Source organism: Triplophysa dalaica, chromosome 18 (assembly GCF_015846415.1).
Source record: "Triplophysa dalaica isolate WHDGS20190420 chromosome 18, ASM1584641v1, whole genome shotgun sequence".
Lineage (NCBI taxonomy): Eukaryota > Metazoa > Chordata > Actinopteri > Cypriniformes > Nemacheilidae > Triplophysa > Triplophysa dalaica.
The window spans coordinates 11,891,143-11,908,925 of record NC_079559.1 but is presented as its reverse complement, the minus strand read 5'-3'; the positions used below and the strand labels follow the sequence as shown (position 1 = coordinate 11,908,925).

Below are 17,783 nucleotides of genomic sequence, written 5' to 3'. Positions count from 1 at the left end.
TGAATGACATCATCATCATGGCATGAGGAGCAAGCAGGTGGAAATGGTTTGGATATACCTCACAGTGTATCCTTTCAGGTTAGAGACCTACAATTTATACAACTGGTTTGACCTCAATTTTTGGAGAGGGCGATTGTGACAGAATCTGTTCAACTCTTTACAGGCCGCCTTCGATTTTGATTGTCTTCTCTGTCGTTTTTAAGAGGTGTCGCAGCCAAATGTTAGTGCCGCCACACAAATTTGTTGGGAAAATGAGATCATCGCTCGACTGCTGATTGTCATTTCTGAGTATTGGGTGAAATGTTCCTGCTTCCATCAGGAGCTTAGTCTTAAAGGTTGACAGATTTTATACTGGGGTAAATGAGTTTGGAGAGGCAGGAATATAATTAGTTTATGCTGACCCCTCTGCGTGACCTTTAGCATGAGATGTTGATGCTGTTAATGGTCATGTCATGTTTCGGACAATGTTCACATGGTGAACGGTAATGATTTGGAGTTGTTTATGCTGTATTTGTCTGGAAAAACAAGATATGATATTATGGAGATGGTATTATGTTATATTCTAACGATCATCAAAACCACACTGTTTCCATGGTAATGATTACATCATTAAGCTGCTGATATGCCTCTGCTAATGAACCTAATATGGACGTTTGCACTGTGATGCTTATTTTGGCTGTACTTCTCATTTGGGCTTTTTGACTAAATGATAAGGATTGGTAATTACTGATCATTTCACCTGTTGCTAGGCGATGTTTCCAAGCGTGCATAATAATGTTTCAGCAGCGTTCAAAAAAACTGTGCCATATTTAGAGTTTTGTTTTATTCTTCATGGCTTCTTCAATGTCCTCTCACTGAATGTATAATTCGGCATCTGGGCCCGTAAATGCTCTTAAGAGTAGTTTTGAATTTTGATTTAAGTGTCAAAAAATTCTTAGAAGTAGGACTTTTTTAAGATTAGAAGACTAAATCCACCGTTCTTTAAAGTTTAAGACTGATTCTTAAGTTCTGACTTAAGTGTTGGGAGTTAAGGACTACTATGATTTACACACAAAATGGCTGCCTTTGACCTCTGAATCGGCCAATAGGGAGCTTGCAAGGGTGACGTCATAGCAGCAAGGCACCATTTATTCATGACTGAATTAAGACCTTAAATATTTTATAATTGTTTTAGTTTATATATAGAGCTGCAAGCCCGTAAGTTACTTGGGTATAAACCAAAATTTAGTTATCGGGGAGTACATAAAAATCAGGTTGAACACCGTCTGCCTTCATCAGGGCTACAGACCGCGATTAAATGTTTTCGAGACAGATTAAGCATTTTTTATAAGTTCTCGCGCATGTGCGACCCTTTAAATTTGAAATTTCTTGTGGAAAGACGAGAAGAAACGCCAGCCCGCCAACATTGCAGGATGTGTGTGATAGTCAACTGCGGATGAGGATGTGGATTGTGCGCTTCTGCGGGAAACATCAGTGACATACGAGTGATCCACGCACTGATGTTTCCCACTGCCGCTGACGCGCACAATCCAGATCCTCATTAACAAGTTTACACACACAACGTGAGCGCATTACTACGAGTTTCTGTTTGCCGTTACTGATTTCTTGAGCCCACGGACGAATGATTCGATATAGGAGACGTTTAAAACAAAACTTACCGCGGGGGAGTTCTGAAAATGTCATTTATCTTGTATTACTTGAGACATCGTTGAATCATTCAAATCCGTTCACAGCAAGAACGAACAAAAGGCGAATGTTTTGTTATGTTTTATTTGACGCTACGTGTTGTGAACAAGAGGAAAAGTGTCCTTACTACACAATACAATCATTGTTAGAACATAACACGAAGCCTTCCATTTTGCATCCATGTGTAACACTGTAAACTATTAAATGACATACTTTTGGAGAAGCACAATTTCTGTAGGTTGAAATTAATTCAGATTACAGTCTCTCTATTTAGCACCGATCATTAACGAAGCTGCTCTGTATTGCATCTTTTTAAATAAGCAGAACCAAATCTGCTGTCAGTATCAGTTATCCAGTTATTTTGGTGAAAATGTCAATAAATACATTGCTGAATGATTTAAGGTGTGCCCCTAATTTTAAAACTTATTCTGGAACCCTGTACCTTCCCCTGATTTACAACGGTAAATTTATAATAGTGATTGATAAGTTGACCTGTACTATTTCGTGGCAAATTTAACATCGGTTGACTTCAACCCATATAAATACAAAAAGTAACCTGCAATTTTATTTTTCAAACAGAGATGGCGGCATAGATGCAAAAGTAAAAAATTTTAGTATCATATATTTATTTGCATTATGTGCAAAAATATTACAAATATGTATTTTTGGCTCGGTTTTACATACTTTTAATTGATGTTCAACAGTTCATTTAAATAATTAAGCTGCTGAATCGCATCTTTCTATATTGCACTTACAGCTGAGTATAAAGAAACGACCAATGCTGCAAAATCCCAAAAAATTGATTTTACATTTTTGTATTTATTATATTATTTGATTAACTCGCTGTCATCATATCATTCCAACACATAGTTTATTTGTTGTGAAGATCATGGTCTCTGACTCCGTACTGCAATCTTGTCACATTTAACTAGGTTAGGAGGAGACCTCTTCTGCTCTCTTAAATAATTTAGGAGCCGAGACCTAGTCTTAAGACTTATGAACATTTATGAATCAATCTTACTCTTTAGTGTAAGAATAAGATTAAAATGATGTCATTCTTAGAATTTTGACACACTTAAGAGTAAAATTTTACTCCGAGTAGCTTTTAGGGATGCCACAATTCTCAAAATCGTATTGAACCATTCAGGTTCAATACGTGTAAGTGAATTTCGGTTTGCGTTTAAATTATTTCTGTGCACTTAATTACACTCTGAACTGGCTCTGTCAGTGTTTGTCTGAATGTCTGTGCGCTAAGATAGATAAACGCATCCCCACAAATAATATCTAATGGTGAGTGGAGGTCGGGCGGTGATGCGAGACGGAACGGGAAACAATGTGCTGTTGAGTATAATGCTGACGAACAGACACGGGCTGTCTTTATTGTATGCCTGTTGTACTAATGGGATAATGTTCGAATTAGGCACATCAAGAATGTAATTTTACACTGCATACGAAAGCGCTCGCATTGCTCTCACCCAGCACATTACGAAAGAGCATCTACAGCACCATGCCAAAGTCCATTTAATGAAAGTCATGCCACTCTGCGGCCATTCGGACAGCCATTTACGTCATAGCAAGAGTGCCTCCAGGCAGCTATTGATCGTTGCATTTCTTCCAATTTGATTGCAACGGCAGCTGATAAAGAAAAAGCGCATTTATTATGGCGTAATGCTGCAACTGCAGATAAAATTTAAATAGACACCCGACACAATTTTGCACAGAGACTGAGGCGGCACGAAATTTGACTTTATCTAGGCCAGAAAAACCCTGAAAGAAGGTTCTCCTACTTTGGTAATCAATGGTGTCCAAGAACTGTTTGGTTACAAGCATTCTTCCAAATAACTTTCTCTGTGTTCATCTGAACAAAGAAGTTTATACACATTTCGAACATCTTGAGGCCGTGTAAATGAAGTCAGAATTTTCAGTTTTGGGTGGTGTATTGCTTTAGGTGTCTCTCACCTAGGCTGTCACATGGCCTCATATGACTATTGTCATAATATTTACTACAATTATGATTTTTTTGTTTAAATTTTTTTGATCAAATTGTTGTAATGGTAATAGAAAAAACAAATTTGTGTCTGGGCTGGGATGATATGTTGTGCAATTCTTATGCTCAGTTTCTCAATGAATTACGATTGAATGCCGGCACATCCTAATGCCAGAGAGCGCTCTTGTGCAGAAACTCTGAATATGGGACACAGAAGAAGTACAAATTACTTTTAAAGAGGAGTCATGAGGTATCGAGTCCTCCTTCGAATTCGGTCCCCTAAAGGACCCAGACTGTTACAAAAATGCACATTTTTGTGACTGTTCGGTAAGTGCTAGGGCTAGCTTTTTTTCGCAAACGCTAGCTAACCACATAGTTCTATGCTATGCTAGTTAATACGTAAGCTAACTAAAACAGTAAGAACGAGATTTGTTTGATTTCAATACCTATAGCCTCATATACATACATACTAGCATACCATGCACTTTATGTAAAATGACGCAAAGTTCTAGTGACATGTATCATAATGTAATTTTCTAAGAATTGCAATCAGGCGCTAAAGGAATACCCCTATAGATGTCCTTTCAGTCATGAGAATCACTTAGGGTCCTAAAGGGGACCGCATTCGAGGGGGGACTCGATACCTCATGACAGCGGCGCAATGAAACCTTGGCGCTATTTTTGCCTTCCGGGTTTAAAATCCTCATCTAGCCAATGTCAAAAGATGTGACGTGGTGCTGTACAATACTACATGGAATGCGAGTCGGTGACTCATTATTATTCATGAGACTGTGTTTTCTTGAGCAATGAGAAGATATTTCTCCTAATTATTCATGACAGCGCCTTGTGATTGGAGCGCCCGTCTCCCATGCTGGAACCTTTGCCGGTTTTTCTCAGCTCTTCTTCTCACAGCGTTCACACCCATTTTAATTGCTGTGAAAAAGTATTTGCCCCTTCCTGGCTTTTTGTTTTTTTCCTATTTGTCATGCTTAAATGTTCCGGATCATCAAACAAATTTTAATATTACACAAAGAAAACCAGAGTGAATACAAAATGCAGTTTTTAATGATGTTTTTATTTATTAGGGGAAATAACAATCCAAACATTTCTGACCCTATGTGAAAAAGTAATTGCCCCCTAAACTTAATGAGTAGTTGTGCCACCCTTGGCGGCAACAGCTGCAATCAAGCCTTTGCAAAAGTCTTTCACATCGCTGTGTCGCAATTTTGGCCCACTCTTCTTTGCAGAATTGTTTTAATTCAGCCACATTGGAGGGTCTTCCAGCATGATCAGACTTTTTAAGGTCATGCCACAGCATTTCAATTGGATTTAAGTCCGGACTTTGTCTCCATTTAGATTTTATTGGCATCCAGAGGTGGAATTGCTGGTGTGTTTTGGATGATTGTCCTGCTGCATAACCCAAGTGTGTTTAAGCTTGAGGTCACAAACCGATAGCCGGACATTCTCTTTCAGAATTTTTAAGTAGAGCGCAGAATTCTTGGTTCCATCAATTATTGCCAGTGGTCCAGGTCCTGAAACTGCAAAGCAGCCCCAGACCATCAAACTTCCTTCTCCATGTTTGACTGTTGGTATGATGTTTTTTTATGAATAGTGTGTTAGATTAACACCAGATGTAACGGGACGCACTCCTTCCAAAAAGTTCAACCTTTGTCTCATCAGTCCACACAATATTTGCCCAAAGGTTTTGGGAATCATCAAGATGTTTTTTTAGCAAATGTGAGACAAGCCTTTGTGTTCATTTTGGTTAGCAGGGGTTTTTGCCTTGAAACTCTCCCATGGATGCCATTTTTGCACAGTCTCCTTCTTATTGTAGAATCATAATCACTGACCTTACCTGAAGCAAGAGAGGCCTGCAGTTCTTTAGATGTTGTTCTGGGATGTTTTTTTTTCCTCCTGGACGAGTCGCTGTGCTCTTGGAGTAATTTTGGTAGGCCTGCTACGCTTTGGACAGTTTACCACTGTTCCATGCTTTCTCCATTATTTGGATAATGGCTCTCACTGTGGTTCGCTGGAGTGCCAGAGCCTTAGAAATGGCTTTGTAACCCTTTCTAGACCGACACATTCCAATGACTTTGTTTCTCATCTGTTCTTGAAGTTCTTTAGATTGCGGAATGACTTGTTGCTATTAAAGATCTTTTAGACTACTTCAGTTTGTTGGACAGGTTCTACTCAAGTGATTTGTGATTCAACAGGTCTGACAGTAATTAGACTTGAGTGTTTCTTGTGAAATTCATCAGTTATTCAATTCATCAGTTAGTTCATGATTTACCAAGGGGGGCAATTACTTTTTCACATAGGATCAGACATTTTTGGATTGTTTTTTCCTTTAATAAATAAAACCATCATTTAAAAATAGAGGTGCTCCGATTGATCGGTCGCCGATCATAATCGGCCGATAATTATTTTGGGAAGTATGATCGGCGGTGTCTAAAAGGCCGATCCAGAAAAGCCGATCAGATGACGCAAAATTGGCGAGACCTTTATTTTACGCGCTATGAAAATAGCTTCACTGGTCTGGCAATTCTACAAGGTGTGTGAAATAGACAATTCATTATCAATCTGAAACGTGTGTACTATGCGAATTCCATGATGCGGGAAGCACCCAAAATATTTTCACACCAGCAACCTCTTTAGACATTTGAGGGTTAGTCACGTAAAGGAGTGCGAGTAGTTTTCAAAGTAAGCCTCGCGCAGAGTGAGCAGGCAGTTCAGCAGCTCGAGCGCCACTCAGCTGCACAGATCGCGTCAACCGAAAATTCATTTTTTCTACCAGTGATGGAAAAATCTGAAGGTAATCTGTCTTTTTGACGGACTACAATAAAGGCGATTTGTAATTCCCCTATTTATCATTTCGTGTCATTAGAACGTGATCGTGAATGGACTGAACGTGATTGTGAGCGAAAGGAGGTAGGCTATAGTGGCCAAATACTTTTTCACACTAATGTAAATTGAAGCCTTTCAAATTCGCCATGGTCATGTCTAATTAGTGTGAATCGTGATATATTTTGTCTCAGCCCTAGTTCTCTATTTCACCAACATTTTCATAGATCTTGATCTTCTTTCCATTGTGGAGATTCTATTATCAGCAGTGGCCAGACATTGGTTCACTAGATGTTCTGCTTGTAGCGACAGGTCGAGTGTGTGATTGCACCTTCTGCAACACAATAGCTATTGCTGTGGTGTAAATGATGTGCTACATGTGCAAGCCCAGCGTGTGTCCAGGGAATTGTTGTACACTATGATCAAACCTCATGCGTTAAAGCCACAATGACAGCAGATTAATATGATGGAATTTTATTCCATAGAAGACGGTCTACGATCATCTTTATAAAGATCACAAATTGTATTAGTAAGTAATTGTGTTACAATTGTCTTTTTTTTCTTAGCTTTGGCCAAGTGTGTTTAGAAAGTGTGTTTGCAGGAATGCATCTATAATGTAGATGAAGACCTAACTCCAAATTTTAGGACCAACCATTCCAAATTTTTATTTAATTAGCATTTCTGGATGTATTGTGGCCAATTGAATTTCAAACAAAATCAAACATAAAGCCAAGGTTCCAGACTCAATGATGTCTCGATGAGAAAGCCCTTGAATAAGAGCTCGCAGATCTCAGTGGAAAACTGTGAAATCCATGGATTTTTGTGCGTGTTATTGACAAGTAGACACACACAATTTGAGCGTGTTAGTAGTATGCGCTGTTTGCTGTGACGGATTTGAATTAGCCTGTGGACGAACAATGATATTTGAGACGTTTAAAATGAAACAAATCCCGGAGAAGTGCACCTTCCATGTCCTAAAATTAGCTATTACTTAAATGCTTTTCTGTCAACTGACGATTCTGTTGTAATTGACCCATCGCAAAGCCCGCCCCCTTTTGCTATGTCCATCATTAGCCAGAGCGCTCCCCACGGCACTAAAGAACATTTTATTGTGAAATAATCATTTCTGGAAAAAAACACGTTTCTTTCAGTCAAAAGCAATGAAAAGGTCTGCAATATGCATTTGAGGTATATATTCAGGATGTGAAAGTGACTCTGAATAAAGTAAACAAAACAAATATCGAAGCCCTAGCCTACAGATCATAAAACTGAAAGCACTGCATCACCTTGCGATCATGAATCACTACATTGAGGAGCAACACTGTTCCTGTAAAGCTGGGAAACTTTCTATTCACTACTCGGGACAAATCTTCTTGTATGAATGTGTTTTAAGAAGTTATGACAAATAAGATTCCATAGTGACATGACTTTAAGTTGAGATCATGTTCATACAGTGTGACAATCGCTGGGGACATTTTAAATCAGTTAAACTCTATGGTTTGATTGTAAGACAAAATTGCGACTAGCAACAGGGGTGCGCATAATATCTGCGTTATGATTGGTCAGGTTGCCTGTCAATCAAACTCCAGGCGAAGGGTCAATTGGAACAACACTCTAAATTGTATCAAACTAATAGATAAACGTTCTTATAATCTGTGTATCTTTTAGAAGGCCAATAAGAAAACACAATAATGGTTTTCCAAACACTCCTCTCGTCTTCCATAGTTAAACAAACATATTCCCCGCAACATTGAAAGACACCAGAGCCACAGCATTTACATTTCCATGGGACATCATTCTCTGAATGGCTTACACATAACTGTCCCTGCAAAGAGAAAGTACTTTAACACAAAAAAATTGCATTTTGACACTCTATCTTGAGAGATATTTCCCCAGCCACCAGGCTGCATTGTGCAACATGCATTGGCATCTTTAAATTACCTGGAATCAGTCTCAAGATGCTGGTGTGTTTGACGTGTTCATGGGAGAGTCTATATGTTCAGTCAGACTGTGTTCACATAGAGATCAGATTTGAAGATTGGGATGCCTATTTTCAGGGCGCTGGTGAGAATTGATTTACGGGCATTACTGTCATTACAGTGTTTTTCCCTTTCATTGGGGTTTTAGTGTGGCAGGGGGTTATTTTGAAAATGGACTTTCCACTTGATACGTCCTCTTTTCCTCTTGATCTTGTCATTTTATCATCTGAATGGGAATTACACAATTTTCTCAGTATCCAGTTTAACCCAATATCTCACATAAAGGTGCCTTTCAAGTGTAAGTGTAGCTTTGCCAATAGATAAGCGGACAATTTGTATTTTCGTGAAACTCTTTAGCTCTTCTAGACCCAAGCTGATAACTATAGTATTTTTTTGTATTGATGGTGCTTTTTGGAACCCACTGTTTATACATGTGATTAAATGTGTTCATTTTGTAAATTATTTGTTTGATTGTTCAGAAATAGACCGGCCATTTTTATGTTTAGTCTTTGCCTGTGCTTATTATTTAAATGTTGTAATTTTTAAGCAATTTTGCTATAGATTATCTTTGAGGATTAATGCCCATAGCAATGTACAGTTGTCGGCCGTTTCTGGTGATTCAGACGTTCTATATGCTGTCATAAATTTTCACCTTTTTCCTCTCGTGGGGGTTCAGCTGTGCATGTTGTCATGGCGACAATAAGGCCAAGCCCCAACCGGTGTTGATGTGTACCTGGACTGTGCACGGACTCGCTATGTATTATTTCTGTTATGTTTTCCTTTATGCTTCATACCGACTTCTGATGTAAAACTTACAACACTTCGTTACTACAAGTACTTATCTTTGTTTTCACTTCCCTTGAAAATACCCATTCATCATTATGCACAAAAGTTATTGATTACGCATCCCGTATACACAATTAGGAGTATTAATCATCATCTGTAGCGCGCCTCCTACAAAATCAGTCTAATTTTTTCTCACGTAATGTCTTTGCATGTCAGACAGCTCTTCTGAAGTGCTCTTCATGTACTGCACTATTGAATGATGTGTTTGCTTCCTATCTGGCGTTTTGAAGAATATCTGTTAATGAACCATAGAATAAGATTTTCAATGTCTCGCTATCCTCAAGGTATGCCAAAAGGGTTTTTCTACATCTGCTGGGTAATTAGAAATGTTATTAATGTGGTGTAATTTTCTGTATTTATTAGATGCAAAGCAAAACCGTGTAAAGCAGTTATCTTTATGTTGTAGGGATCATTTGTTTGGTTGTTCTTGTGGCTTTTTTGTCATGTTTTTGCTTTTCTTATAAAGGTGATTTATGTTTTCAAGATATTTGAAAATATATATTTGTTGTTTGTTGATGCCTGGTTTTAAAGAAGAGTGGCAGAGGTAATTGTATCTATGTCAACATTCACTTTGCAGTACCCAAATATTTCTTTCTAACCCTCAAAACTGTATATAGATGTATCTCTCAGCCATGGTTTTATATAACTTGTCTTTTAACTCTATAGTGAAAAATTGAAAACTCCAAACTTGCTTGATTTATTATTTTTAATTGTTCATAAAAAAACAAAAGCAAAGCGAAAGCCACAGCAGGTCTGCTGGATTTCTAGAAACCTAGAGCGATTTATTGCTTCAGGTTGCAAAAAGCACATTAAGAGTCTTTAAAGAGCTGATGCAGTGTAATGTAGATTCTCTTTTGCCACAAGGCTGTAAGCAAAGTAAAAATTATGAATTTGGTCCTACAAAAGCTATTCAGTTTGTATGCAGTTTATCTAAAGTGACTCAAGGAGGAGCACCAAAGCAACTAAACTGCCAATATTTGAAAAAGTCTAGATACTTATTGTTTATTCAAAACGTACAGCATTGATCTAATGAGAGACTGAAATTATTTGGGATTATGAATTATTATTTATTTTAATTATTTCAATAAAGATATTTTGCTATTCGTACACACTGCATCTAAATTCGGTTGTAGCTTCACCTTTTAATGGTTAATCCTGTTCTGTACACACACTTCACCTTTTTTCGGGAGTGACAACCGCATTGTACTACCAAATTAACTTCCAAAAAAATACAGGAAGTGACAACCGCATTTACAGTATCTCCACGCAGTGTGTACGGAACTGAACTGGACGACTAGTTGTTAATGATGTATTTAAATGTGCATTAGAGATGCGTGTGCTATTATGGGCAGTGCGAGAAAATCATATTTAAAGATGTACAAGAGTTTACTATTTCACGTTTTTTGAACATGGCTAGTTGCTTAAACTGTTTGCCCTGCCGCAAAGTTACAGTGTTGCCAGGTATTTTAGTTGAAAATCAGCAAACAGGGATAAGGCCAAATTAAACATAAAAAATCTACAAGTACATGTTTTATATTTGATAAGACCAAAAAAAAGCGCTATACATCCAGGTGTAAGCTTTGTTAACCCATAAAGTATCTATCGCTTCATGAACAATGACCAGACAACAAACATGAAACATTAAAACATATGAGAACATGCAGGGCTTGACATTAAGCATTGTCATGTGGTTGTCCTTTGGACAAGTAAATTTCTCATTCACTTGTCCGAGTACAAATATTACTTGTCCGAAGATAAAAAAATATTTGATTTGAAGTTTCAATATAATTGTTTTGGATCCTGATTGGTCAAGTTTGCTTATAAGCGTTTTAGCTAGGTGTCCGCTGCGGCCACCAAAATGTGTTAACACTCTACGTGATTGCAATAGAACAGGGCTGTACGTTAACTTTTTTTGCACACACTGTATCACTGGTGCTATAGAGGTAAAAACACAAGTATAAAACTCTATTGTCATCCTAAAAATAATACAAGTGCAGTTCATCAAATGAATAAGCAGGTTACTTACAGATTGATAAATTAGAGACATATAATTTGTAGTTTACCAATTTTTTTATTTTTTTATTTTACTAAACCATAGAGGTATATTTGTCTACATAAATTACTCAAGTGTACTTTAGTGTTATTTACTATAGTAAACTGCAGTAAGCAACTCTGGATATAAAGTTTGTGTTTATGTCCACAAACAGTGCAGACACAGACAAATCCTCGACCATCACTCACTATGTTAATCTGTGCACCTCACACGCAGAACAGCCAGATGACATTTTTAAATAACAGGGTAGCGTATCCGCATCTAATTATATGGATTTTTTTTCACACACAAAAATCACAACGCCGACAAACGCAGTTCACACAAACACGCAGCTCTGTCTAATGCAGCTATCGTTTTTTATTCTTGGCACAGACCCATTTTTTTCATAGCACTGTTATTTTTTTCCAAGTAACTTGTCTGGTTGGTCAAGTAAAATTTTCTGTCACTTGTCCATACAAAACATTAACTTGTTCCGGACAGGCGTTAATGTCGAGCAATGTCATGGCATCACTGCGAGAGTGCTCTGTGAAGCAGCCCTCCGACGACAAACAAAACACAGCGTATCTCTAAGTGGTACTTTAGCTAACAGAAAACAACATACCAAACAGGTTCAACTCTTGGGATTCATGTTTCGTTACTGCTGCGGTCAACGTGTTGCTATAGTTAAAACTCACAAAATGTGGGAGTAACTCCCGCTCCGTGCACACAATATTTTCAAACTTTTTTTTAGATGTTCTGAGTCAGGGGTTTATACAGCAGAATGTATAATTGTATAATTTATCTCATTCCCTGGGGTTTGCAAGGCAGTATTCCTTCTGTCATGAAACAAGATTTATTGTGAAACTTGCTAGTACAGTACAAATCCATTTGAATTGAATTCATCCAAGAGTACTGAAGCCAGGTATTTAAGTTGGGAAACTAACTGTTCTATAAATCACACACCATTCCTAACAGTTTAAATGTTGCTTTAAAGGATTTAACATTGTCATCGTCACAAAGTTGTTGTTTTTTTGTGGAGAATGTGGTACATTCATTTGTATAATAGGAAAAAATGAACTCCAGGCATCAGATATTGTGTCCTTCAGACCTTCAGGTTTACATAAACTTACAAAACATTAACCACAGGCAGATTCTAACCCGCTCTTGTTGTTCTTCTGTTTTTTTTTCTTCTAGTTGGCGTCAAGCATCTATAGCTTTGCGTGTTCTCTGTGGAATCATCATACAGACACATTCCTACAGCAGATCTATGCTGGAGACCAACAGACTGCTCTCAGCTCCCTGGAGCGTACTCTCCTCTCTCTGAAAGGTACACACACATATTCTCACAGCCAGTGTTGAAACGCTTACTCATGGCTGCTTATGAAATGACCCCTCATACGCCTACAGATAACCCAATTGCAGTGCTAAACGAAAACACATTGGGGGTATTTAAAGGTCCAGTGTGTAGTTTTTTGAAGGATCTGTTGGCAGAAATGCAATCTATTATACATAACTATGTCTTTAAAGACCTTACATAATGAAGCGTTATGTTTTTATTACCTTAGAATGATCTTTTTCTAACTACATACACAACGTTGTTTAACAATACTGCTCTACACAGCATGTTTCTCAAATACGTTATGTCTTTCGGCAAGGAATCAAAATGATGACATCTTAAGCCTAATTTTGCTCTGTGTAAACTAACTCTCAGAAAATGTAACAACACATCAATTTGACACGGAATGGAAGCGCTGTGATTGGTCTGTTTGAAAACCCGCCATCGGGTCAAACAACTCTGCGATAGCGTCACGCTTACTTGTACGCGTTTTCCGAATTAATTGTTTAATTCGTAAACTTTGAACCGGCGGCTTGACAAGTGGGTCTGTGAACGGTGCCGTAATGGCACTGGACCGGATGGCTGCTTGCCGGAGCTGGATTATTTTACCCTGTTGCAAGTCTTGTATGGTGTATTATGTGTATCTGTTTTTCTCACCACTTTCCTCATGTTATGCTGTATTTTTCTTCTTAAATCCATTTCGCTACACTGTACTTGTATACGTGTAATGACAATAAATTTAATCCAATCCAATTAATTAAATTATTTGATCTGTATTTATAAACTGACGACTATTGTTCATTACCCGTTGACGCGGACAACAACTCAGAAGTATAAAGGAAAATCGGCACATTGGCATGACCAGTCATTCGCACGACCATAAATTGACCTTTAGTTACCAGGGGTTGCAACTCGCAACCTCACCATTAGATGCTGCTAAAATCTCCATACTGCTCCACATTATTCTGTATTTTGTACAATGTTACTTTTTGTTGTGATTTTGAGCTATCGAGAAGTAAAAGATCGCTTTCTTTTGTCTTGCAGTTCTTCGAAAGTTGACTGTGCATGGATTTACTGAGCCAAATAACAACATGGAATGCATGGTAAGTGTTTTTAACAACCAATGTAATGTAACTGTAGCGTAATGTATATATAACATCAGAGGGGGAGTGCGTTGAATTTTTTGAATGTGGGATTGTTATTATTTTATGAATTTAATAATAACAGGTGTGCTTACAAAAGTGGAATTTAACTTATTTCAACACATATCCTTCGCTGTGTCCTCATTTCACCTCAGCTTTATTTTCTTTCACTTTCCATCATCAGGTATTGCTTTTATCTTACAACAGGATGGAAATGAAACTCTTTCATTCTAATATTTGCTTATTGCTTGTTTACGATCTGAAAGTCAGGCCTGATATTTGCTTGTGTTCACTTAATTAACACAGCTTTATTTACACTGCATCACCCACAAAAATGCATTCTGGAAAAACAATCAAATTAAAATTGAGTTGTAGGTTATGAGGAAAATAAACCTGAGGTTTATGACGGTGTTCTGAAAAAAGGACTCATGTGCATAAATGAGATGCTCATATGCAAGCAGGAGCTGGGGGTTGGGAGAAAAACAGGTCAGCATGAATATTTAATGCATTACATATGTCTTGATGTAGATGTGCAGTAAACATAGAAAATCTCTGCCTTTCAACCTTGCCTTGAAGAGCTAAATGCAATATATTTGTTGCATGTAAACGGGCTAAAAAATATATTTGCCAGCACTGGGAATGATGCAGTCTGGATGGGAAGAGAGTTTGCTGGCACGGAGCGGGGCAGCCAAACTCAGCAGGAAGCCCATATGGTGCCTTCATCTCTTAATGGGAGCTTAGCAGAGATAATTTTCACATTACATTGATGTAATTCTTTCTAAACCAGAATGAGTCTTGGGACTGAAGATCAGAATTTTGCCGAAAACAATAAGAAGCAAATACAAAGTTTTTGTTGAACTGTTGGTAAATTGCCAATTTTGCAGATGTTTTCAAATTGCAGCACGAAATGTAGTTAAAATTGAATTGAGTGAATATGAGAAGGATGTTTATATCATTTCTTCAAATGCATGAAATGCATATTTTCATCATTATGTGCCTAAACATGTTAATTTTGCTCATGCTTCACTCCTATAATATATATAATATTAAGATATATTATTGTGGTTAAAATTTGAGTCTGTGGGTTTGCACACAGTATGAAAGCGTGAAATTATTTTGTCCATAATGTTCTTTTTGTGAATTTTTTTTTTCAAAGTACACTTACACACCAGACAAATCAAATGTATTTACTTTCAAGGCATGCAGTCAGTCAGTCCTAAAGGTCAGATTTAAAAACCAAATCGGACGCAGTGTGAACAAATGCTTCCTTTCTTCTATTTTTGCTTTAAGGAAGATTGCCGTTTTAGGCCTGTTTATGTATTCACCCGTTGATCCGAAAGTCTATTTGTTAGACCGTCTGGACTGAACATGTTTTTGGATTCTACACAACTGACATCTTGAATTTGAGCTTATTAGCCGCGGCAATGAAAATTATGATGGCATTGTTATTGATCCATTCGGAAGGTAAGACAACGCCTCAAATAGAATATTTATAAAGAGTTGTTGCCTCTGGCTCTCCTTCAGCATCTAAAGCTTCAGTGTTTTCCCAACTGAGCCGCGGCTCTGATGTGTCTCCGGAGTATCACAGTCATTAAAACACTCTTTCAGCTCAAAGACAGTCACCGTCACAAATATCCATCTTCCTCCTACGCTCTTCCTCATCCTCGGTTTATCTGTACCTCGTCCATATCAAACACAGAACATCTTTAGCTCCTACAGTCTAAAAGCCTTTCCTTACAGAATGTTGGATGCTTTAAACAATTCACTTAAAGCGACTATGTAGTGTTGATTTGTCTTTGTTATATGGAAAAGAGTTGGGCATTCTAGCATTATGGATGTTTTTTTCAGTCTAAACTGAAAAAAACAATTTTCTCAGAGAACAAATTTAATTTCTTTAGTTATTTCGAGTCATGACATATCACTTTCCTTTTGCTTCTGCAGTAAATTGCAGTTCATTGTCCTGTTAATTATAGAAGCTGAACTTTAAAGGCGCTGTTCTTGGTATACAGCGGCCACTAGCATTGTATTATAGATTTGCCACGAATCACTCCGTCCAATCACGACGGTTGCCACCATGGTACAAAAATGTGTCGTTCTCATGTTGACGCAGGGAAGAGATTGTGCAGGCATAAGAAGTATTGTAGAATGAGTGATGTCTTATGTCTTACATAAAATTAAAGGTCTGTGGATTTTAAGTATGAAAAGAATGATAAAAGTCAGGCAGCAGCTTGGACCTTTTAGAAAATATACTCGTAGATATCTATGGAGATACTTTCCAGCAGAGAGTCTTTGGAGAGAAAGAATGTCTTAAAATCCCCACCGATGAGGTTGCTTTGATTCGGATCAGTATGTGAGTGACATTGTTTTTTCTGTTTGCTAGAACCAAGATGTGTTGTTATTATTGTAATATTAGCTTTGACGGAGCAATTTTGAGCATCATTGTTTAACTGGAACCGCTTTAATATTGTACTTGTCCAGATACTGAAAGAGAGCGAGAGCGCGTTGGAGCTAAAACTGTAGAGAGAGCGCGTTTTACTCTCTTACTCATTGATGAATAACCTTACATTTAATCCACTGGTCACATGCGTTCCGAACCATAGAGTACGATTCGTAAAGATCACGGATCATCCGCGATCCATTTCAGAGGAGAGGAAACGCATGTTGTAGAGTTGTTTGTCCGTTTAGGGGCTGCTGTACAAAACATGGCGGCGAATTCAATGTATGTAGGGCCGGTCTGTATGCAGATATAAACGGCTTATTCTAAGGAATTAGAAACATAATGGTTCATTACGCAAGGTCTTTACACAAATCTGAAGAAATAGTTTTGTATAATATATTGAAATACATTTCTGTCAATTGATCCTTCTAAAAACACAGTATTGTTCCTTTAAGTGCCGCTATAATTTACTCTTTGTGGTGCCAGAATTTATGTGCCAGCAGTGTTACTTCTGCCCCGTGTTGATCAAGGGGTTTCCATATATTTAATGGATCTTGGCACGGCAGGCCTCTCTCTAAATCTATTTCAGCACACCATGTAAACAGGCTGTCTTTCCACAACCTGAGTTAAGATTGCCCGAGGCTCTCTGCCAGACCTGCCTTCAACATGACCTGAAAAAACCTAGATGTTGTCTGCGCTTATGATCTAAAAGTCACTAACCGCACCTGATACCGGCGCTTCATTTACCATCCCTGTCTATTTCCCTAGGGCTTCCTCAATGCTGTGTTTGAGAGACTAAAACAGTTTTTGGAATGCTGTAAGTATTGCACGATTTCCTTTTCTAATTCTTATATTTGAAACTTTTTTTAAGGATTGTTTTAAGAGCTTATGATAAGCAAATGTTTGACAAAATTGTTTTACGTTTTTGTTTAAAAAAAATCATTGTTATTGTTGTACCAGGTAAATGTGCACACCGCTAAAAGTAGACTATTCGTTGATGACATCTTTGGCTAAATGGTCAATAGCAGACAGGGGGCGGGGTTTGGGAAATTCATTATTTTTGTTATAAGAGTGCTGCGGTCATGACTTAGCTTTGTTAGCCAAAACTAGCACTTCTAGTTCCCTCATCCAGATGTCTTTAGGTTTTTTGAATGGATTTTTTGTTAAATTACTAAAATAATAAGGTCTGTAGCTAAAGCGATAGTTCACCCAAAAATTACAATTCTGTCATCATTTACTCACCCTCAGATTGTTCCGAACCTGCATACATTTTTATATATATATTTGAAAGAATGTTTGTAACATAACTGATCTCTTCTCCCATTTACTGCCATAGTAAGGAAAATAATACTATGGTAGTCAATGGAGGATTAGATCTGTTTGGTTGCGGAATATTTGTAGAATTTGTGCACATTATCTTTATAGACAAAACATTTAAGTATCATAAATGTATGTTGATCACAGAACCCTTTTTTTTGCGATAATTTAACATCCCTT

At 37.7% G+C, this 17,783-nt stretch overlaps 1 protein-coding gene across 1 annotated transcript in view; it reads left to right on the top strand.

Annotated features, from left to right (window-relative positions):
• Positions 1 to 17,783, top strand: part of ipo11 (importin 11) — a 130,158-nt gene that overhangs the window by 19,353 nt on the left and 93,022 nt on the right. Inside the window, 3 exon segments of the mRNA XM_056730003.1 lie at positions 12,566 to 12,698; positions 13,752 to 13,810; positions 17,055 to 17,103. Coding sequence (XP_056585981.1) covers positions 12,566 to 12,698; positions 13,752 to 13,810; positions 17,055 to 17,103 — 241 coding nt within the window.